Here is a 24,339-nt window from a genome sequence, read left to right on the forward strand (position 1 = left end):
ACAGGTAGTAAAAGCACCCAGCAGCTCCCCCTATGTGTAGAGGTTGGGAGTGGCAGGAACGGGGAGGACATGGACAAAGAACAACGGAGAGAGAATCCTTGGGAGCCACGCTGACCAGGCTTTGACTCCAAGCTCCCAGTGTGGCCTTGCACCACCCAGTTGCCTAGTCCATAAAATGCAGGTAACAGTACTCACCCTAAAGAGCTGTAGAAAGGGGCTTCCCTGGTGGCGTAGTGGTTAAGAATCCGCCTGCCAATGCAGGGGACACGGGTTCGAGCCGTGGTCCGGGAAGATCCCACATGCCGCGGAGCAACTAAGCCCGTGCGCCACAACTACTGAGCCCATGTGCTATAACTACTGAAGCCCGCATGCCTAGAGCCTGTGCTCCACAACAAGAGAAGCCACGGCAATGAGAAGCCCACGCACCACAACGAAGAGTAGACCCCACTTGCCGCAACTAGAGAAAGCCCGCGCATGGCAACAAAGACCCAACTCAGCCAAAAATAAATAAATAAAACAAATAAATTAAAAAAAAAAAAAAAAAAAGAGCTGTAGAAAGGATTGCATAAGGATGGGCAAAATGGGTGAAGGGGGTCAAAGGTGCAAAATTCCAATTATAAAATAAGTAAGTCACAGTGATGTAATGCACAGCATGGCAACTATAGTTACTAATACTATATTGCATATTTGAAAGTTGCTAAGAAAGTAGATTTTAAAAGTCCTCATCCCAAGGCTGGGGCGGGGGGTGACATTTTTTGGTAACTACATATAGTGAAAGATGTGAACTAGACATATTGTGTGATCATTTTGCAGTGTATACAAATATCGAATTGTTATGTTGCGCACCTAAAATTAATATAATGTTATATGTCAATTACACCTCAAATAAAGAAAAAACAAGACAAGGCTGCAGGATGTAGCCTCCTGGCCCAGGGAGGGTGTTCAATAAATGGTTGTCGCTGTCTTTGTTGGGAAGAAAGGAGTTATTTGAAAGTCAAAAGAATCTACCAGGTGTCAGGACAAGACTTGGGGGTGGGGTGGGAGATTCTAGCAACAGCCGGGTTTCAGCTTGGGCAGTTGTGTGTGGTTGTGAGGCCACCATCGGAGACATCAGGATGGGGGGTGGGGTGCACTTGCCGAGTGACTCACGCGAGGAAGCGAGGGGCGGTGCGCCGCTGAGGGCGGAGCAAAACGAAGAAAGAGGCAGAGGGAAGCTCACCGAGCACAGGCGAGGTCCCGGGAGCGAGCGCGGTAAGGGGACCACGGCCCCCGGGGGGGTCGCCAGGGACGGGCGCGGCCGCCGGGAAGGCGGGAGCATCCGGGCTACAGCGGCGGCCGCGCGGGGAGGCGAGTTCGGCTGGGCGGGCGCCTGAGACGCGGCCTGCGAGGAGATCCTCAGCCCCGCGGATGAGCCCGCCTTGGCTGGGGGCGGGGGCGGGGGGGGGAATGTGTGGTGACAGCGGAAGGGATGGCGAGAGGGGATGGCCTCCTCTGCCCGCATTACTTCGGGGGTCCTCAGGACGGAGGTACTTGGCCTCGCATCGCCCCTTCCAACCCCTCCTCGCTGGCCCGGGCTCCAGCCGCGACCCTGGGATGGCGGCGGATTCCTTCAGGCTGATCCCGGGGGGACCCCCCCAAACCCCCCGCCCCCGCTCCCCTAGCAGAAAGTGCAGTGACCCCCCTGTGGCTGTGGGTCCGATCACACACACCCACCCCCATCCTGCTGAGCGCCTCCCTCCCACTGCCCACCTGTCAGCACTCCTGCCCCCGCCAACAACGGAAGAAGCAGAGGGACCCCAAACCAGACCTGGGCATGGGGTGAGGGCTGCACCCGGAAGGCGAGACCCTGAGAAGACCTGCTTAGATGTAGACCAGTGACTAACTGGGTGTGAGGGGACTTGACCACCAAAGCTTTATTGTGGTATCTTTGCTTCCAGATTTGAGGCAATGGCCTAACTAAGCAAAGATAATCTAATTTGGCCTTAGGTCAGCAAACACTTCCTGGAGGTCCTCAAGAAATAGAGCGCCCGGGGCTCTGACACCTGCCCTTTACTGCTCACACACTCACTGTGTGCTTGTGCTGAGCTGCTGCTTATGGACCTCATCCCTCATCTTTGCAACAGCCCGTCAAGGTCCATCACCTGCGCTTAGCAGGTGAGAAAGCTGAGGCACAGGCACTTTAAGTCACTTGCCCCAAAGCAAGGGCTAGCAAAGAGTAGAGTCAGGATCTGAAAGCAGGTCTTTCTACCCTAGGGCATCACGCTGCCTCTACAGTAACATTAGGTGCTGAAAGTGAAACTTGGTACACGTACGGGTCCGCTTGGCTTGTATTTCTGGCCGCTTAGTAGGAAACAGAATTGTGTATGATGAGAGGTTCATTTTGCATGAAATCAGTGGTTGTCATGGAGTGTGGATCTGCAGAGTGCAGTGGCCATTGGCGGGGCAGGTGGTGCAGTAGCGTTCGTGGTCCACCTGGACTATGCCCATTGTTGCGAAATCACTTTTCTCAGCCCTGAGACACCAGTGATTCACAATCCTTCTTCAGAAACGCCCTCCCCTTTGTGTCAGCTATTCTTTATCAGTCATCTCCTTGGCTTGTTTGTTTGTTTGTTTGTTTTCCTCTTGTTGGTATTCCCTTGGCCTCAGTGTTCACATTCTCCAGTACTCGTTCTAGACAATTTTATCGATGTTTCCTACTTTACCTATCATCTCAATGATGGCAACTCCCAAATTGATCTTTCCAGCCTACCCCTAATCTGTAACTCCAGACCCAAATCCTCAAATATTCTAATCCCTACTGGCTAATTGCAATGTATGCCCACAAGGCACCCAAATCCAATATTTCCAGATACAAATTTATCATCTCTAGCCTTCCCACAAGGGTCTTGGTTCAGGTCTCTTCACATCCTTGCCTGGGCTATTATAGCACCTTCCAAACTGGTCCTCCTGCCCTCTTTTTTTTTTTTTAACATCTTTATTGGAGTATAACTGCTTTACAATGGTGTGTTAGTTTCCGCTTTATAGCAAAGTGAATCAACTATACACATACATATATACCCCTATCTCTCCCTCCCTCCCACCCTCCCTATCCCACCCTTCCAGCTGGTCACAAAGCACTGAGCTGATCTCCCTGTGCTATGCAGCTGCTTCCCACTAGCTATCTATTTTACATTTGGTAGTGTATATATGTCCATGCCACTCTCTCACTTCATCCCAGCTTACCCTTCCCCCTCCCTGTGTCCTCAAGTCCATTCTCTACCTCTGCATCTTTATTCCTGTCCTGCCCCTAGGTTCTTCAGAACCTTTTTTTTTTTAGATTCCATATATATGTGTTAGCATACGGTATTTGTTTTTCTCTTTCTGACTTCACTCTGTATGACAGACTCTAGGTCCATCCACCTCACTACAAATAACTCAATTTCATTTCTTTTTATGGCTGAGTAATATTCCATTGTATATATGTGCCACATCTTCTTTATCCATTCATCTGTCTATGGACACTTAGGTTGCTTCCATGTCCTGGCTATTGTGAAGAGAGCTGCAGTGAACATTGTGGTACATGACTCTTTTTGAATTATGGTTTTCTCAGGGTATATGCCCAGTAGTGGGATTGCTAGGTCGTATGGTACTTCTATTTTTAGTTTTTTAAGGAACGTTCATACTGTTCTCCATAGTGGCTATATCAATTTACATTCCCACCAACAGTGCAAGAGGGTTCACTTTTCTCCACACCCTCTCCAGCATTTATTGTTTGTAGATTTTTTTTAAAATTTATTTATTATTTATTTATTATTTATTTTTGGCTGTGTTGGGTCTTCATTTCTGTGCGAGGGCTTTCTCTAGTTGCGGCAAGCGGGGGACACTCTTCATCGCGATGTGCGGGCCTCTCACTATCGCGGCTTCTCTTGTTGCGGAGCACAGGCTCCAGACGTGCAGGCTCAGTAGTTGTGGCTCACGGGCCTAGTTGCTCCGCGGCATGTGGGATCTTTCCAGACCAGGGCTCGAACCCGTGTCCCCTGCTTTGGCAGGCAGATTCTCAACCACTTCGCCACCAGGGAAGCCCTGTAGATTTTTTGATGATGGCCGTTCTGACTGGTGTGAGGTGATACCTCATTGTACTTTTGATTTGCATTTCTCTAATGATTAGTGATGTTGAGCATCCTTTCATGTGTTTGTTGGCAATCTGTATATCTTCTTTGGAGAAATATCTATTTAGGTCTTCTGCCCATTTTTTGATTGGGTTTTTTTTTTGATACTGAGCTGCATGAGCTGTTTGTATATTTTGGAGTTTAATCCTTTGTCAGTTGCTTCGTTTGCAAATATTTTCTCCCATTCTGAGGGTTGTCTTTTTGTCTCGTTTATGGTTTCCTTTGCTGTACAAAAGCTTTTAAGTTTCATTAGGTCCCATTTGTTTATTTTTGTTTTTATTTCCATTTCTCTAGGAGGTGGGTCAAAAAAGATCTTGCTGTGATTTATGTCATAGAGTGTTCTGCCTATGTTTTCCTCTAAGCGTTTTATAGTGTGTGGCCTTCCATTTAGGTCTTTAATCCATTCTGAGTTCACTTTTGTGTATGGTGTTAGGGGGTGTTCTAATTTCATTCTTTTACATGTAGCTGTCCAGTTTTCCCAGCACCACTTATTGAAGAGGCTGTCTTTTCTCCATTGGATACTCCTGCCTCCTTTATCAAAGATAAGGTGACCATATGTGCGTGGGTTTATCTCTGGGCTTTCTATCCTGTTCCATTGATCTATATTTCTGTTTTTGTTCCAGTACCATACTGTCTTGATTACTGTAGCTTTGTAGTATAGTCTGAAGTCAGGGAGTCTGATTCATCCAGCTCCGTTTTTCTTTCTCAAGATTGCTTTGGCTATTCGGGGTCTTTTGTGTTTCCATACAAATTGTGAAATTTTTTGTTCTAGTTCTGTGAAAAATGCCATTGGTAGTTTGATAGGGATTGCATTGAATCTGTAGATTGCTTTGGGTAGTATAGTCATTTTCACAATGTTGATTCTTCCAGTCCAAGAACATGGTATATCTCTCCATCTGTTCATATCATATTTAATTTCTTTCATCAGTGTCTTATAGTTTTCTGCATACAGGTCTTTTGTGTCCTTAGGTAGGTTTATTCCTAGGTATTTTATTCTTTTTGTTTTAGTGGTAAATGGGAGTGTTTCCTTAATTTCTCTTTCAGATTTTTCATCATTAGTGTATAGGAATGCAAGAGATTTCTGTGCATTAATTTTGTATCCTGCTACTTTACCAAATTCATTGATTAGCTCTAGTAGTTTTCTGATAGAGTCTTTAGGATTCTTTATGTATAGTATCATGTCATCTGCAAACAGTGACAGCTTTACTTCTTCTTTTCTGATTTGGTTTCTTTTTATTTCTTTTTCTTCTCTGATTGCTGTGGCTAAAACTTCCAAAACTGTGTTGAATAATAGTGGTGAGAGTGGGCAACCTTGTCTTGTTCCTGATCTTAGTGGAAATGGTTTCAGTTTTTCATCATTGAGAACGATGTTGGCTGTGGGTTTGTCATAGATGGCCTTTATTATGTTGCGGTAAGTTCCCTCTATGCCTGTTTTCTGGGGGTTTTTTATCATGAATGGGTGTTGAATTTTGTCGAAACCTTTTTCTGCATCTATTGAGATGATCATATGGTTTTTCTCCTTCAATTTGTTAATATGGTGTATCACATTGATTGATTTGCGTATATTGAAGAATCCTTGCATTCCTGGAATAAACCCCACTTGACCATGGTGTATGATCCTTTTAATGTGCTGTTGGATTCTGTTTGCTAGTATTTTGTTGAGGATTTTTGCATCTGTGTTCATCAGTGATATTGGCCTGTAGTTTTCTTTCTTTGTGACATCTTTGTCTGGTTTTGGTATCAGGGTGATGGTGGCCTCGTAGAATGAGTTTGGGAGTGTTCCTCCCTCTGCTATATTTTGGAAGAGTTTGAGAAGGTTGGGTGTTAGCTCTTCTCTAAATGTTTGATAGAATTCGCCTGTGAAGCCATCTGGTCCTGGGCTTTTGTTTGTTGGAAGATTTTAATCACAGTTTCAATTTCAGTGCTTGTGATTGGTCTGTTTATATTTTCTATTTCTTCCTGGTTCAGTCTCGGAAGGTTGTGCTTTTCTAAGACTGTGTCCATTTCTTCCAGGTTGTCCATTTTATTGGCATAGAGTTGCTTGTAGTAATCTCTCATGATCCTTTGTATTTCTGCAGTGTCAGTTGTTACTTCTCCTTTTTCATTTCTAATTCTATTGATTTGCGTCTTCTCCCTTTTTTTCTTGATGAGTCTGGCTAATGCTTTATCAATTTTGTTTATCTTCTCAAAGAACCAGCTTGTAGTTTTATTGATCTTTGCTATTGTTTCCTTCATTTCTTTTTCATTTATTTCTGATCTGATCTTTATGATTTCTTTCCTTCTGCTAACTTTGGGGGTTTTTTGTTCTTCTTTCTCTAATTGCTTTAGGTGTAAGTTTAGGTTGTTTATTTGAGGTGTTTCTTGTTTCTTGAGGTAGGATTGTATTGCTATAAACTTCCCCTTAAAACTGCTTTTGCTGCATCCCATAGGTTTTGGGTCATCGTATTTTCATTGTCATTTGTTTCTAGGTATTTTTTGATTTCCCCTTTGATTTCTTCAGTGATCTCTTGTTTATTAAGCAGTGTATTGTTTAGCCTCCATGTGTTTGTATTTTTTATAGATTTTTTCCTTTAATTGATATCTAGTCTCATAGCCTTGTAATCGGAAAAGATACTTCATATGATTTCAATTTTCTTATAATTACCAAGGCTTGATTTGTGACCAAAGATATAATCTATCCTGGAGAATGTTCCATGAGCACTTGAGAAGAAAGTGTATTCTGTTGTGTTTGGATGGAATGTCCTATAAATGTCAATTAAGTCCATCTTGTTTAATGTATCATTTAAAGCTTGTGTGTCCTTATTTATTTTCATTTTGGATGATCTGTCCATTGGTGAAAGTGGGGTGTTAAAGTCCCCAACTATGATTGTGTTACTGTTGATTTTCCCTTTTATGGCTGTTAGCATTTGCCTTATGTATTGAGGTGCTCCTATGTGGGATGCATAAATATTTACAATTGTTATATCTTCTTGTTGGATTGATCCCTTGATCATTATGTAGTGTCCTTCTTTGTCTCTTGTAATAGTCTTTATTTTAAAGTCTATTTTGTCTGATACGAGAATTGCTACTCAGCTTTCTTTTGATTTCCATTTACATGGAATATCTTTTTCCATCCCCTCACTTTCAGTCTGTATGTGTCCCTAGGTCTGAAGTGGGTCTCTTGTAGACACCATATATATGGGTCTTGTTTTTGTATCCATTCAACCAATCTATGTCTTTTGGTTGGAGCATTTAATCCATTTACATTTAAGGTAGTTATTGATATGTATGTTCCTATTACCATTTTCTCAATTGTTTTGGTTTTGTGATTGTAGGTCTTTTCCTTCTCTTGTGTGTCCTGCCTAGAGAAGTTCCTTTAGCATTTGCTGTAAAGCTGGTTTGGTGGTGCTGAATTCTCTTAACTTTTGCTTCTCTGTAAATGTTTTAATTTCTCTGTCGAATCTGCGTGAGATCCTTGCTGGGCAGAGTAATCTTGGGTTTAGGTTTTTCCCTTTCATCACTTTAAATATGTCCTGCCACTCCCTTTTGGCTTGCAGAGTTTCTGCTGAAAGATCAGCTGTTAACCTTATGGGGATTCCCTTGTATGTTATTTGTTGTTTTTCCCTTGCTGCTTTTAATATTTTTTCTTTGTATTTAATTTTTGATAGTTTGATTAATATGTGTCTTGGCATGTTTCTCCTTGGATTTATCCTGTATGGGACTCTCTGTGCTTCCTGGACTTGATTGACTATTTTGGGAAGTTTTCAACTATAACCTCTTCAAGAATTTCTCAGTCCCTTTCTTTTTCTCTTCTTCTTCTTGGACCCCTATAATTCGAATGTTGTTGCATTTAATGTTGTCCCAGAGGTCTCTAAGACTGTCCTCAATTCTTTTCATTCTTTTTTCTTTATTCTGCTCTGTGGTAGTTATTTCCACTATTTTATCTTCCAGGTCACTTATCCGTTCTTCTGCCTCAGTTATTCTGCTATTGAGTCCTTCTAGAGAATTTTAAATTTCATTTATTGTGTTGTTCATCATTGTTTGTTTGCTCTTTAGTTCTTCCAAGTCCTTGTTAAATGTTTCTTGTACTTTCTCCATTCTATTTCCAAGATTTTGGATCTTTACTGTCACTACACTGAATTCTTTTTCAGGTAGAACACCTATTTCCTCTTCATTTGTTTGTTCTGGTGGGTTTTTACCTTGCTCCTTCATCTGCTGTGTGTTTCTCTGTCTTCTCATTTTGCTTAACTTACTGTGTTTGGGGTCTCCGTTTCGCAGGCTGCAGTTTCGTAGTTCCTGTTGTTTTTGTGTCTGCCCCCTGTGGGTAAGGTTGGTTCAGTGGGTTGTGTTGGCTTCCTGGTGGAGGGGACTGGTGCCTGTGTTCTGATGGATGAGGCTGGGTCTTGTCTTTCTGGTGGACAGGACCGCGTCTGGTGGTGTGTTTTGGGGTGTCTGTGGCCTTATTATGATTTTAGGCAGCGTCTCTTCTAATGGGTGGGGTTATGTTCCTGTCTTGCTAGTTGTTTGGCATAGGGTGTCCAGCACTGTAGTTTGCTGGTCGTTGAGTGGAGCTGAGTCTTAGCGTTGAGATGGAGATCTCTCGGAGAGCTTTCACCGTTTGATATTATGTGCAGCCGGGAGGTCTCTGGTGTACCAATGTCCTGAACTCGGCTCTCCCACCTCAGCGGCACAGGCCTGACACCCGGCCGGAGCACCTGTCAGCCACATGGCTGAGAAGAAAAGGGAGAAAGAAAGAAAGATTGAAAGTGAGAAAGAAAGAAAGAAAGAAAGAATAAAATAAAGTTATTAAAATAAAAAATAAAGAAAATTATTAAAAATAAAAAGTAATTTAAAAAAAGAAGAAGAGAGCAACCAAACCAAAATGCAAATCCACCAATGATAACAAGTGCTAAAAACTATACTAAAAAAAAAAAAATCTACAGACGGAACCCTAGGACAAATGGTAAAAGCAAATCTATACAGACAAAATCACACAAAGAAGCATATACATACACACAAAAAGAGAAAAAGGAAAAAAATATATATCTATATATTAATAGAAAAGAGAGCAACCAAATCAATAAACAAATCTTCCAATGATAGTAAACTCTAAATACTAAACTAAGATAACACAAAACCAGAGACAAATTAGATGCAGAAAGCAAACCCCAAGTCTACAGTTGCTCCCAAAATCCACCTCCTCAATTTGGGATGATTCATTGTCTATTCAGGTATTCCACAGATGCAGGGTACATCACGTTGACTGTGGAGATTTAATTCGCTGCTCCTGAGGCTGCTGGGAGAGATTTCTCTTTCTCTTCTTTGTTCACACAGCTCCTGGGGTTCAGCTTTGGATTTGGCCCTGCCTCTGCGTGTAGGTCGCCTGAGGGCATCTGTTCTTCTCTCAGACAGGATGGGGTTAAAGGAGCAGCTGATTAGGGGGCTCTGGCTCACTCAGGCCGGGAGGAGGGAGGGGTACGGAATGCGGGGCGAGCCTGTAGTAGCAGAGGCCAGCATGATGTTCCAACAGCCCCACAGACCCTCTTGAAAGTTCAAGAGTCTTGGTCTTTGGTGTCTTCAGACCTGACCAGAGAGAACAAGCCTTTCTTCCTTAGCACCATGTGCATGCCTCTAGGGAAGCCCTTTGCATGTTATGTAACTGCTGACTTGTCTGTCTTCCCCTGTGAGTTCCTTTAGCACTGATTTTGTCCTATCCTTTGTATCCCTTGGCCTGGCACATAATAGACAGTAAATATTTGTGTAGCTAATGACCTTGTAATGAATTGAAATTTTTTGAGGACAATTTATAGGTCATAAAACATTTCACTGTGCCTCATGTGACATCTCACTCCACTCTTCCTCTGATCTGTCACCATTAGTCAGTTAATGTGCGTGTGTTGGTAGAGGAGGAGCATTAGAAAGTGAGTTTGCAGGTGGTTGGAGATGAAGGTTAATGACAAAATGAAAATAAGTTCGCCAAATAGGGGAGTTGATCCTAAGGGTGTTTTTATGGTTGACATAAATGTTCAGTCACAGCATGGTGACTCTCTTCTACTTTCCTTAGACATCAGGTCAAATGAGGAAGCTGAGTCCACTCAACTAGAAGAGAAGCAAAGACAAAATCATCATGGCTTCAGTGTCTACGCATGAAAACCAAGATAAAGGTCCCCATTTGCCAGCACCAAGCAAGCAGGTATATTTCTAAATTGAAAGTCTGCCATCTGAAGAGGAACATCATACAGGACTTCCCTTAAACCTCATCCTTGATCAGTCATCTTAGTTTTTTCAGTCTGGCACTTTGTAGGATGGGTTCAGGGAAAATAGAATGGGGAAGGAAAGTGTGTTTTTGGCTGCCTTGAAAAGGAGCCTTTTAAGTTATTTACAAAATCCTTTCTTTACTCTTCCCTGTTTAGAATTCAGCTTAACTAACTCTTCCATAGGTTGTCAGTGACTGAAGAGGTTTCCTTTACCAGAACAAAACTCTTAATAGAATCTAACAGAATGCTACAGGATGCATCTTTTTTCATTTCTGTTATCAAGGCTAATCATACTAAGGATATGCTGCTGACAGGTGTTCCTGTTTGGGATGGCAGAGTCCTTAACTACTAAATTAGCCATCAGATTGAGAACCCCAGTGTTAACAGGGACACAGTTTTTCAACTTCTTGAGAATGAATACTGTTTGTTTTGGGGACACATAAGTGAAGAAAAGAGAAAGTATTGTGATGGATTGAGTTCATGTTCTCTGGAGTCAACTTTTTCAAGCTAAAAATGGGTTATGGAGGAGATGATATTTAAGGAGCAAAGTTTAGGAGAGGCAAATAGACAAATGATATCACATCATAAGGAATTTAGACACCCGAGTTGCCTCTGTGAAATGGGGAGCCATAAAACATTTATGGTTCTACCAAAAGGATCGCCAGAGCTCCCTGGGGACACTGCAGGAGCTTCAGTCTTGACTGCAGGACTCACAGCAGTTGTGATAGTTGGGGGTCCCTGACCATGGATGTGTATATGTGTGTGTGTGTTGCGGGAGGAAAGGGAGGGAGGTGTTGCTTATTTCTGCCACAGCCACAGGCAGAACCAAGAAGAAATATTTACACTGGGATAAGGAGGAGTGCTTGCTGAGCTAACGTAAGTGGTGTGTGAGAACAGCTTCTTCCCTGGTCACTGTGACTCACCCTGACCACCACTTCCGTGTGCTGTGCTATGGGGAGTTGTAGAGGAAGAAGAGGGAGGTTGCCTGCTTGGGCTGTTTGTAGAGCTCTGAAGGCACAGGTGCCACAGGATCCTTGCCTGTCGCTATCATGCACGTAAAGTGCTTGGCACAGTGCCTGGCCTGTGCGCGAGTGCTCAGGAAATAGTGATCACCATCCACATTGACATCTACGACAAACAAAGAGTCAAAAAAGAACATTTGCAAAATCAGCAAGGTGAACTTCAAAAGCCATGGAACTGCACCTCAACAAGAAAAACACTAAAACTCCAAGAGATGAATGGCAAAGGACCTACATAAGTAATTCACAAACAAGGAAATAGCAGTGTGACTTAAGGAAAAAATTAAATAAAATTTGTTTCTAAAAAACAAATGAACCACCCACAGAATGGGAAAAATTATTTACAGATCATATATCTGATAAGGGTCTAGTATCCAGAATATATAAAAAGCTCTTACAACTCAATAACAAAAAGACAGCCCAATTGAAAAATGAGCAAAGGGCTTGAATAGGTGTTTCTCCAAAGAAGATATATAAATAGCCAATATTCAGATGAAAAGATGCTCAATGTCATTAGTCATTAAGGAAATACAAATTAAAACCACCATTTCACAATCACTAGCATGACCACAGTCAAAAACAGAAACAATTTAGTTTATTTAGTTTAAATAAATTGAATAATTTATATTAAAAACATTTAATGTGCTAATTTTAAAAAAAGAAACAAAACACGTGGGTCCATGGGTTCAGTCCCTGGTCAGGGAACTAAGATCCCATAAGCCCGATGGCGGAGCCAAAAAAAGAAACAAAACAGAAGATAACAAATGTTGACAAGGATGTGGAAAAATTGGAAACCTCCCCCCTGTTGGTGGGATTAGAAAATGGTGCAGCTCCTGTGCAAAACTCAAAAAGTTAAACGTAGAGTTGCAGTATGGCCCAGCAGAGCTAAAAACAAAAACTTGTGCAGGAATGTTCATAGCAGCATTATTCACAATAGCCAATGGTGGAAACAATCCAAATGTCCATCAGTGGATGAATGGAGAAACAAAATGTGTTATATTCATACAATGGAATATTATTGAGCCATAAAAAGAAATGAAATACAGATACATGTTACCACATGGGTGAATCTTGAAAACATTATGCAAAGGAAAAGAAGCCAGCCACGAAAGGTCACATGCTGTATGATATTGTTTGTACCAAATATCCAGAATAGGCAAATCCAAAAGGTGGATTAGTGGTTGCTAGGCAGTTGGAGAGAGGAAGGAATGAGGACAGACTCCTTAATGGGTATGGAATTTCCTTTTGGGGTGATGAAAAAGCTCTGGAACTAGATAGCGGTAATGGCTGCACATATTGTAGATATACTGAATGCCATGAATTGTATTCTTTAAAATGGTTAAACACAACATTGTAAAACAACTATGTTCCAATATAAAATTTTAAAAAAATAAAGTGTGTGGGAGGATGAAAAAATATATAAAATGGTTAAAATGGTAACTATTATGTTAAGTGTATTTTACCACAATAAAAAATTAATGAGTCACTGAACAAGAAAAGATTACAACCGAGGTCTAGTTGCAGGGATTGCCTCAACAGAGGACAGTCTGGCTGAAGACTACATAGAGATGCTCAAACACATTAGTTATCAGACAATAAAATATTGCTTTATACCTATTAGACTGTTAAATTTTAGAAAACTGGATAATGCCAAGTGTTACAAAATCCTTTCTTTACTCTAACCTGCTTGGAATCCAGCTTAACTAGCTCTTATGCGGTTCTTAGGCATATAGAGGAATGTTCACAGGCTGCTGATGGGAGTGGATGCTGGTGCAGCCATTGGGGAGAGCACTCTCGCAAGACTTTGTTCAACTGGGAATATGCATGCCCTGTATTTTACTTCTAGATACATATCTGAAAAGTGTTCTCACGTGGGTCTGTAAGGGGACATTTGGTGATGGGGACTCGGAAGCATCCTGGAGAATCATGCCACAGTTAGAAACAGTGGACTAGATAAATATAGCAACATGGATAGATCTTAAAAGTGTAGAGCTGAGTTGAAAACATTTTAAAAAATAAAACTAAATGTATAAAACAATGCCATTTGCATTAAAAAATGCAGGCACCCAAAGCAGTGAACATTTTGCAAGCATATATACAAACAAAAGATCCACATTAAACACCCAGAATGGCGGTGATGGGCAGAGAACGAGGATGGAGAATGTGGGTGAGAGTAAGTGAATAACCACATACATACCTACAAAAGGGGAGGATAAGAAAAAGATGGGAGTTAGTCCAGATTGTAGCACATCAACATGATTTAAAAAAGTACTGTAGAACTAATAAAAATAATGCCAACCATGTCAGTAGTTCCCCCAGATATTATGTGCAGACCATTTATAAATGTGTTTTAAAAAAACTGTTAAGATAAAAAGTAAAGTATGTAGAAAAACAAAAAACAGTCTGCTGATGCTTTTTAGATTATAGTTTCTCACAGTCTAAAAATGCATATAGAAGTATAAATAGGTAAATTGGAATACAGATCTATAAATAGATAACTTGTAATACCACTCTGAGTGTGATCCTAGATGTGTAAATATTATGCTGTAGGGGAAGTCTCTCTCTTCACCCAGGAGGAGACCTTGAACTGGGTCTTAAGAAGACCAGGTAGGCAAAGGGAGTGAGTGTCATTGCAGGGACAGGGACTGCATGGACAGAGGCTGAAAGTAAGAAAGAAAATGTGGCCTCAGCAGTAATGCATTCTGACCAGATATCTGCTTCATGCTCACTAGTCACTGAATCACTCTGCTTCTCCAACTGTGATTCTTTTCTTGCCTAAGTCCATCCAGCGTTCACAGCTGGAAAGCACTGGCTGAAACTGGCCATTGCTCAGTGCTGGCTGCCCGGCCAGAACGCACACTGTGTGACCAGAGTGAAGAGACCTCCTTGCCCTCCTTCAGGGAAGACAGAGCAGATGCTCTTCTGATGATTTCAGTCAAGTCATCATGTAACTTTCCTTGCAGAGTCTGTTGTTCTGTCCAAAATCAAAACTGCACATCCACAAATCAGAGATTTCAAAGATTATCCGGGAATGTCAAGAAGAAAGTTTCTGGAAGAGAGGTAATTGCACCCCTCTTAATCTTTGTTAACACTGTATTTGCTGCAATAAACTGCCTAATATCATATTAGAATTATGGTATTGATTTATTTTTGAGCAGGGACTTTGCATAATTCCCTGAAGACATTGATATCTGAGGCTGCTTGGAATTTAAATCCATGTTGAGACCTTTTTAAGGGCAGGGATAATATCTGATTTAGGAGCTGTTTACCCCCCTTAGCAAAAAGTGATGCACACCTAACACTTCCTTTCATGTGACCGAGAACGCGTACCAAGAGTGTTATTTAGAATTTCTTGAAAGAGCAGACTTTCCACAATTCCACTGGGCTCTAACCTTCAAGTTCAGGTTCATTGCTCCCTCCCAGAGCCAAGCACACTGCTTCACAAATAAAAAGTACCTATTAAATATTCGTGGAATGAATGAAGAGGGGCAGCATTCTGTTAATACTTCCCTTACAATGTCCTGAAGTAACCTTTTCTGCCAAGTCTCTTCCTCTTTCTGGGCCTGCTTTATATGAGACAAGGGTGTGAACTGAGGCTGTGCATTAAGGTCCCGTTTAATTTTAACAATTCGTGACTTGTCACTTGAAAATGTCATAATAGAGCCTATAGGTATAGTCCCAATATCGCTGGCATAGGGATAATTTTACTTTGAAATACTCATTTTGATTTCTTAAATCATTCAAATCCAGTATCAGTTGTTTTTGGAAGTAACACTCCTTAGAAGTTGATGTTTACTGTGCATTACTGATTATTGCTTGTGCTGCTAGAAATTTTCTGACAACTTATGCGTGAGTAATTTATTTAAGCCCTAGTAGTTTAACATTTCAGTATGACCCATTTGCCTACCATCAGGTAGATAGCTCTGAGTGGAAAAATTGGTTGCTATCTGATTTGTCTTGGTTACTAGGAAGAGCTAGCAACCAAGACAAATCAAACAGCAACCAATTTTTTTTATCACTTCTCTGTGCTTTGGGAAGAAGTCATTTGACACATTTTGACAGAACTAGAAACTGCCTTTTCTGGACTAACTTGCCTGTTTAGAGATAAAAATCATCTGTAAACATCTGTTTACCTCGAATGTAGTAATCTTCAGAAAATAAACGTATCCAAATTGTGTGACAAAATGTCATAAAAGACAAAAGCAGGGAACTATAGTAGGTAGGGTGTGCAGTTTATTGTCCTCTTTTTTTAACTGTCATGCAGGATTGAAAATTTCAAAATATATAGCGAATGGAAACTCCCAAATTCACCAGCTCAGCGCACACACATGAAGATGCCTGTGTTGTACGTAGTGATCAGAATCCGGTGCGTGGGGGGTCTCAGAGACGGAGTGGCAGGGTGTCTAGGTTTTGTCACGTTAATGCTGTGCATTAGGTTGAGTGCCTGGGGCAGACCCCGAGAAAATTCTCCTTGCGGTGCTTAATATCTGTCAAATTGGTAAAATAAAAAATGACTAAAATCTCACTGCCAAAGCAGGAAGAGAAAACACTCAGAGTAATTCTCCCTCATTCCTCCAGGTGAGGTGCCAAGTTTTAAAATACCAATATTGAAGGGTGTTTTTGTTTTACAGCTCTGCCTTTTTCTCTTGTAAGCATGCTTCTCACCCAAGGACTGGTCCACCATGGTAAGATTCAGTATTTGGTACATAGTTTAAATTAAGAGAATCCAGTTTTCTGTGGTCCTCCTGGCGGTGTTTGGTACTTGGCATTTATTTTTTGGTGAAAGATTTATTTATGCAGGCTTTTGCCTGTTTCTAGCCTACGTCCCCAGCTCTCCCTCCCATAGATGTCCTATTTCCCGGAATGAGTGACCGTGACAAAGAGAAATTAAATTTGCAGTTGGAATTAAGGTCAATAATCAGCTGACCTTAAAAATAGGGAGATTATTCTGGACTATCCAGATGGGCCCAATATAATCAAAAGGGTCCTTGAAAGTGACAGTGGATCAGAAGACAGAACCAGAGAGATGGCAGCATGAGAAAGACTCAGCTCAACATTCCTGAGTTTGAAGATGGAGGAAGGGGCCATGAGTCAAGCAATGAGTGGCCTCCAGAAGCTGGAAAGGAAGAAACCTTAGAGCTTCCAGAAGGGCTTGCAGCTCTGCTGATGCCTTGATGTAGCCCTGTACTATGGTCTGAATATTTGTATTCCCCCGCCCACCCCAAATTCACATATTGGAATTCTAAAGCCCAAGTTGATGCTGTTAGGGGTGGGGCCTTTGCAGGTGATTAGGTCATGAGGGTGGAGCCCTCATGAAGGGGGTTAGTGCTCTTGCAAAAGAGACCCCACAGAGGGCCCTGGCCCCTTCTACCATGTGAGGATACAATGAGAAGTCGACCATGCCAGCACTCTGATCTTGGACTTCCAGCATCCAGAACAGTGAGAAATAAATGTCTGCTGTTTATAAGCCACCCAATCTGTGGTATTTTGTTATAGCAGCTCGAATGGACTAAAACACCCAGTGAGGGTTTCCCTGGTGGCGCAGTGGTTGAGAATCTGCCTGCCGATTCAGGGGACACGGGTTCGAGCCCTGGTCTGGGAAGATCCCACATGCCGCGGAGCAACTGGGCCCGTGAGCCACAATTACTGAGCCTGCGCGTCTGGAGCCTGTGCTCCGCAACAAGAGAGGCCGCGATAGTGAGAGGCCCGCGCACCGTGATGAAGAGTGGCCCCCACTTGCCACAACTAGAGGAAGCCCTCGCACAGAAATGAAGACCCAACACAGCCATAAATAAATGAATAAACAAATACTTTAAAAAAAAAAAAAAACACCCAATGAGACCCATTTTGAGCTTCTGACCTCCAGAATTGTAATGTATTAAATTTGTGTGGGTTTTTTTGTTTTTGTTTTTGGCCACACTACATGGGGTCTTAGTTCCCTGACCAGGGATCAAACCCGTGCCCCCTGCAGTGGAAGCGTAGAGTCTTAACTACTGGACCGCCAGGGAAGTCCCAAATCTGTGTTTTTTTAAACCACTGAGTTTGTAGTAATGTGTTACGGCAGCCCCAGGAAACTATGGCAGTGCCTGTCTCTGTACCAGAGTCCCTGTGTCTCCCAGGGCCTTCGTATATGGTTAGACAGATACTTCCCTGCACAAGGGTGCTCCAGGGAAGAGGTAATTGGAGCTGAAATTCACCCAAGCTCTGAACACCAAGCCATTTGTCCTGGAGAGAGGCTGCACCTGCCTCAGGCGGGGCACCCGTGCGCAGCAGATCATGAGGACTGGCGGCCGCCCTGCATCACCCACATACCCTCTCCGTGCCTCTTAGCACTGTCCATTGTTCCCCTCTGTTCCTCCTTCCTTGCTCTCTTCTTTCTCCCCGACTCCATCCAACCAGAGAACCTATAAGCATTGCTTAGTCCCCAGACAGCAAGAAGGCACCTGACCCTGTGGAAGCCCATTATACTGAACACTGCTGATTACTAGGATTTTAGAGAGTATTTGTACCCAGCAAACATGAGGGAAGATGTTTAGCTCTTTCTGGGGTCTGAAAGACCACATGTCATATATCTAGAAGAATCTCATTGCAGTCAGTATTGTTGTTGTCTTTAAAGTTGATTTATTAAATATGATTTCATTTTTATAACTTGAAGATAGTCTCTTTGTGGAAATATATTAGTAATAAGCCTTTTTCAGAACATTTTTGACACAGAAAGAAAAATATGGCCATGACATCTATATATAGGGATTATGTCTTATGAATATTAAACTACTTGCTCAAAATCTACCATGTCTTACATCTGTACAAATATATATTTTTTTAAATTTTTATTTTACTTTATTTTGATTTTCTCTTTTTTAAAAATATTTATTTATTAATTTATTTTGTCTGCATTGGGTCTTCGTTGCTGCACGCAGGCTTTCTCTAGTTGCAGAGAGTGGGGGCTACTCTTCGCTGTGGTGCACGGGCTTCTCATTGCGGTGGCTTCTCTTGTTGCAGAGCACGGGCTCTAGGCGCGCGGACTCAGTAGTTGTCGCACACGGGCTCAGTAGTTGTGGCTCACGGGCTCTAGAGCGCAGGCTCAGTAGCTGTGGTGCACAGTCCTAGTTGCTCTGCAGCATGTGGGATCTTCCTGGACCAGGGCTCGAACCTGTGTCCCCTGCATTGGCAGGCGGATTCTTAACCACTGCACCACCAGGGAAGCCCTGTACAAATATATTTTTCCAGGTTGTGTATTACTTTTCTACAAATTTCCACAAACATAGTGGCTTAAAACAATACAAATTTATTAGCTTGCAGTCTTGAAGATCAGAAGTCCAAAATGGGTCTTTCTGAGCTGAAATCAAAGTGTCAGCAGGGCTGCATTCCTTTCTGGGGGCTCTAGGGCTTCCTTTCCCTTTCTAGCTTCTGGAACCCACCCACATTCTTTGGCACATGGTCCCTTCCTCTGTCTGCAGAGCCAGCAACGTGGAGCCAAGTTCCCATACTGCCGTCTGTCTGGTTCTGTCACTGAATCCTTTTTCCACGTTCAAGGGTCATCGTGATTACATTGGGCCCACCCAAATAATCCAGGATAATCCCTCTATTTTAAAGTCCTACAGATTAGCCACCTTAATTCCATTTTCCACCCTAATTCCCTTTTGTTGTGTAAGGTAATGTATTCACAGTTTCTAGGGATTGGGATGGGAACATCTGTAGGAACATCCATTATTCTGCCCACCATAGGTGGAAATGCTTTCATTTTAAAATTGTGATTATAAGCAACTATACTCCAATAAAAATTAATTTTAAAAAAATCTTGAAAACAACAAACAAAAATAAATAAATAAAATTGTGATTATATATACTGTGAATCTCTAAACTGAAACTCTGTGTTGAGTTACTTTAAAAGGGGAGGGGGCAGTGACTAATCGCTTAGAACTAAGTTATCTCCACCTTGCCTTGATATCTTTAAACACATCATGAATTGTCTGTTTCATGTTCTTTTTCTATACATTAAAGCCATTACTTGTTACTTGCCAAAAATGACTACTATTTGAGAGTTAAATTCAATCAAGATTTGAATTATCTCTTTTAAGATCATCTCTTTAGATTAAGAATCTGTGTATATCTTAAACCCTGAAGACTTCTTCATACTTTATAAATTTAAATAAGTTATAAAATGAAATAATAATGTGTTTATACATTACTTCTTAGGTTATTTAGCAGCTAATCCAAGATTTGGATCATTGCCTAAAGTTGCACGTAAGTCATAGAAGGAAAAAAAAGTTTCATTTTTTAAAAAGAAGATGTTTATAGCAACCGGAGATAGGAATGTCCAGGTTAACCAAATTGCCTGTATTGACTCTCTGAAAAACCAGTCTCCGTTTTTTGCCACCTTGCAGTTTTTAGTTCGTTCGACACTTTCTGATGGAAAGCCGAGCAGTAGGGACTTCACCTTAGTCCCCTCTAAAGCATGGACTAGGAGGGCCTGGCAGGATAACAAGAGGACATCGACAGCAAAGTCTCTGAATGATAGCTCCACGGGAGATTTTAATTTCCTTCTTTTGGCCAGTCTTTTCCAAATATTTTCTATAACGGGCATAACAAACGAATAGTTTTTTTAAATCAGGGCTTTCTAATAGAACATTTACCATAAACTTAGGGTTTCACCTTCTTATACTGGTTATCCATAGACCTTTTATGGACACAGAGGATGTATTCCGGTTTACGATCTGAAACCTCATTCCCAGCAAGAATAGCAGGTTGAAGATGTCTTCCATGGTTCTGCCTCGTGACCTTCCTCCCTGACACGCAAGATGAACTGCAGCTCCCCATACTCCAATCCATAAAGAAAATTAAGGGGCTCTCCTACCCAGTGATTTGGATTTGGCTACCTAGAGCCACAACCCAAGTCACATCTCTCCCTCCCCATGGCCTCAGAGATTTGTTTGCCAGTTGGGCCTCCCTCTGGCTGCCCATGTCTGGGGCATCACCTTTGCTTGCTCTGTCCCGGCCCTTCTACCTCCAGTGCAAAACTGAGGAGATCAAAAGTCTCCAGTTCCCAATCCTGCTCTTTAGTAGGGAACTTCATTCCCAGAGTTTTTGTTCATTGATTCATCAAGGTACTTTTGTTATAAGAATTACTGCTGTTAATAAAGTTCTAGAAGACCATTAATGGAGGAGATTCCAAACCTTTAAATTATTTATCTTTCCTAACCTGCTCTTGCAGTTGCTGGTGTCTTGGGATTTGGCCTTGGAAAGGCATCATACATAAGAGTATGCCAGAGTAAATTCCATTCCTTTGAAGGTCAGCTGCGTGGGGCTGGTTTTGGTCCAGGGCATAACAGGTTTGTAGTCTGTTTTTGGGGGGTTTTTTAATAAATTTATTTATTTATTTTTGGCTGTGTTGGGTCTTTGTTGCTGCACGCGGGCTTTCTCTAGTTGTGGCAAGCGGGGGCTACTCTTCGTTGCGGTGCGCGGGCTTCTCATTGTGGTGGCTTCTCTTGTTGCGGAGCACGGGCTCTAGGCACACGGGCTCAGTAGTTGTGGCTCGTGGACTCTAGAGCACAGGCTCAGTAGTTGTGGCACATGGGCTCAGTAGTTGCGGCCCATGGGCTTAGTTGCTCCACGGCATGTGGGATCTTCCTGAACAGGGCTCGAACCCATGTCCCCTGCATTGGCAGGCGGATTCTTAACCACTGTGCCACTAGGGAAGCCCTGTACTCTGTTTGATTAAGGGATTATAATAAAGATAATTATTAAAAAGTAAATGAAAGATCATTCACCATTTACAATATTAAAATAGTTTTTAACATTCATATGTTGAAAAAAAACTCAAAGTTTGAGTTGTTGCTATTCAACCTCAATAATAATTATGATTTATCTGGGTTACCTATTTCATTTGCTCACCAAACACTTAGTAAGTACCTACTATATTCAAAGCATTGTACAAGTCTCTAAAGAATGCCTTGATCAGCAGACACAGCTTCTACTGTCACGGGGTTACGCAAATTTAACCAGGGCTCTTGACTGCAGGACTTCTCAGAGCCTTTACTATATTAATATAAATCATGATTCTCATTAAGGGATACAAGCAGTAGGACTCTGGAGTAAGCGGCATTACCTCTGCTGTTAGAGTCGCTGGGATCAAAAGGGGTTCTAACTGCTAACTTACTAAGCTGCGTGACCTTGGACAAGTTTCTTAAACTCTCAAATCTTCAGTTTTCTCATTTGTATAATATGGTGATCAGAATTTTTTTCATGGGATGGTGTAAGGGATAGAAATGATTGTTCATGACGCTCAGTGAGAGCTCAGTAAATAATAGCTATTTCTACCATGGTATTATAAGACTAGTGTTGGGGACACATTTCTCTAAAGAGCCCTTACTTGTCACAGTGGATTCTGTTTGAGATGCGGCACAACATGGTGAAAACAACATTGGACAGGAAAATCATTATTAGCCTTTTTGTGGAAGAAATTCGGGGAGTCTGAAACCAAGAAACAGCTCTGATAATTCCTGAAAAAAATTAGGCTTGAGAACTTTAGCGTAGAAAATACCTCTAAATAATCTAAAATATGATACAAATGAATTTATTTACAAAACAGAAACAGACTCACAGACATAGAAAACAAATTTATGGTTACCAAAGGGGAAAGGGGGCGGGGATAAATTGGGAGTTTGGGATTCATAGATACACACTACTATATATAAAATAGATAAACAACAAGGTCTTACTGTATAGCACAGGGAACTATATTCAATATCCTGTAATAAACCATAATGGAAAAGAATATGAAAAAGAATATATATAAACGTATGTATACATATAACTGAATCACTTCGCTGTACACCAGAAACTAACACAACGTTGTAAATTAGCTATACATCAATTAAAACTTTTAAAAAAATCTCTAAATAATATTGTGTTCAGACTAGAGCTTCCAGTGTCAAAGTACAAACCAACATTTTTGCTTCTATTTTAGGCACTGCCTGCTTACCTGTGAGGAATGCAAAACAAAGCATGGATTAAGTAAGGAGGGAAGTTCACAGCCTTCGACTTCCTAAACTCTGTGTCTGTGGGTTTTGAAGTTTCTAAAAACATCTGAATTTGTACACCTTTAAAATGTCAAATGTACTTTAGAATAATTTACCTATAGTAGAATAGAAACATTGTGATTCTCTCACTCTATTGAAATGCTTTCGCGGTTGATTCTCCATTGAATTGAGCATTCCATGTTTTTCTGTTGTTTAAGAACATGTTGGGAGCATTCATACACCAAAAGAAATTCTGTTGCATTCTTACTTGCTTACAGCTAAATAAAAGAATTTAAAGTCTTCTCTGATTCACCCCCATCCATTCTTTCACTCTGCTTTTGTTCAGGGTTTTAAGATCCCTGATGGAGGATAGGAATGCATGTTGAGGAACTTGGGAATCATGCCCCAGTGTGTATGTATGGAGGTAGAAATACAGAGCAAGAAAGACTGTGACTATGGGAAGTGCTTTCTAAAATGTAGGGGCCAAGATTTTTTAATGAAAAATATTTCATTTTAAAGAGTCACAATACGAATCAACTGTCCTTTTGATGACCTCGGTGACTTTTATGTCTCCTCGGTATGGTGAAGTTTTAGAAAAGCCCATTGTTTTAGGTACCTTGCTTAGCTAATGGTTACATGCTCATGGTCAGCTCTCAAGAACTGCGTTCTTTTATATTCTGCTGGTGGCCTAAAAGAATAAACACAACTTCCCAAAATGTCCCTCAGGAACAGTTTACGTAATTCTGGGAGGACTCACTGGAAGAATTAATTCAGAGAATGATAAACTTCAGGGCTTTCAGGGAGCTCAGAGGCTGCCAATCCAACCCCAAGAGTTGCATTCCTGTTCTCCTGCCAGGTTTTTTGCATGAAAACAAACTCTTCCACTGGAGACCTTTTGTCTTTATGACAGATTGTCTGAGCCCTACATGAAAACTTCTCTTGCATCTTTGCATTTTCTCAGGAAAATACTTTATATATGTGTCACCATTTATATACTGGGGGTGTGTGTGTACTCGTTTGCATTTTACTTACATCTTGAAACCTGTACCGAGGAGGTAAAAAGGGAAACCTCATTGAAAATTAATGCTTGATATATATTTTATTTTCTGTATCAAAAATATTTGGAAGTTTTTATTTTTACATGAACATTATGTGTATGAAATGGAGTAATTTTGACCAAGTCTCTTTTTATATTACATATCCTGGTGTTTTCCTGTCGATAAAGTTCTATTTCTGTAAATCAGAATGCAGAGCCAATATCCTAGCTTCTTGGATGCAGTTTAACTTCTGGCTCCAACAACTAGCAACTGGTGACTCTGTATTATCTCAGCTATTGCAGAAATTCAGAATTGGGTACTTTTATTTCCTGCGTTCCAGAAGATGATTTCCCAGGGATCAGAACATTTTCACACTGATAAGCACAGCAAGTCAATGTTAAAACCCATCTTGGGGTAGTGGGGAAAGATGAATCTATTATTGTTAAAAGGGAACATTGTTTTTAACTGCTGACATCTTCATAGTCATTCTGACTCCAATTGGGTTTATGGTTTGGGCTCTCTGATTTTCCTAAGTGGGTAAGTTTTTATTAAAGCAGTTTATCACAGTGATCTTAGTGCGAAAGAAAATCAGTCAAGGAAAAAAACCTGGAAGGTCACCCAAGAAATCTTGAATATTTTGCTGCATTATCTGTTGTATATATTAGGAAGCAGGTATCTGAGGGAGAATGTCTGTTTTTCCAGGAAGACATGTTAAAGGAGCAGCATGTATTTGTCTGTTAGCATTTAGCAGTTACCAACACCCATCCCCAAGGTGGTCATAAGTTTATAAAAGAAGTACATTCATGATAAAAAAAAAAAAAAAAAGAAAACCTTGGCAAAGAAAAAGTTGTAGATAAACTTGCATAAAAGAAAGAACT

The 24,339-nt window shown here is 41.3% G+C and overlaps 1 protein-coding gene across 1 annotated transcript; it reads left to right on the plus strand.

The window, feature by feature from the left end:
* Positions 1-1,169: 1,169 nt before the first annotated feature.
* Positions 1,170-23,508, plus strand: OCIAD2 (OCIA domain containing 2). Its single transcript, XM_059924105.1, has 7 exons — positions 1,170-1,251; positions 10,192-10,320; positions 14,367-14,463; positions 16,035-16,088; positions 19,603-19,650; positions 20,618-20,735; positions 22,373-23,508. The coding sequence occupies exons 2-7, from the start codon at positions 10,255-10,257 to the stop codon at positions 22,452-22,454; spliced, it is 465 nt and encodes a 154-aa protein (XP_059780088.1). The 5' UTR covers positions 1,170-1,251; positions 10,192-10,254; the 3' UTR covers positions 22,455-23,508.
* The last annotated feature ends 831 nt before the right edge of the window (positions 23,509-24,339 follow it).

This window comes from Balaenoptera ricei, chromosome 5 (assembly GCF_028023285.1).
Source record: "Balaenoptera ricei isolate mBalRic1 chromosome 5, mBalRic1.hap2, whole genome shotgun sequence".
In the NCBI taxonomy this organism is placed as follows: domain Eukaryota; kingdom Metazoa; phylum Chordata; class Mammalia; order Artiodactyla; family Balaenopteridae; genus Balaenoptera; species Balaenoptera ricei.

Excerpts from the sequence above, each read along its gene's own strand:
- OCIAD2 (XM_059924105.1), top strand. The coding sequence starts at position 10,255 with ATGGCTTCAGTGTCTACGCATGAAAACCAAGATAAAGGTCCCCATTTG. Across the intron at positions 10,321-14,366 it reads TGCCAGCACCAAGCAAGCAG|AGTCTGTTGTTCTGTCCAAA; the intron begins GTATATTTCTAA and ends CTTTCCTTGCAG. Across the intron at positions 16,089-19,602 it reads CCAAGGACTGGTCCACCATG|GTTATTTAGCAGCTAATCCA; the intron begins GTAAGATTCAGT and ends ATTACTTCTTAG.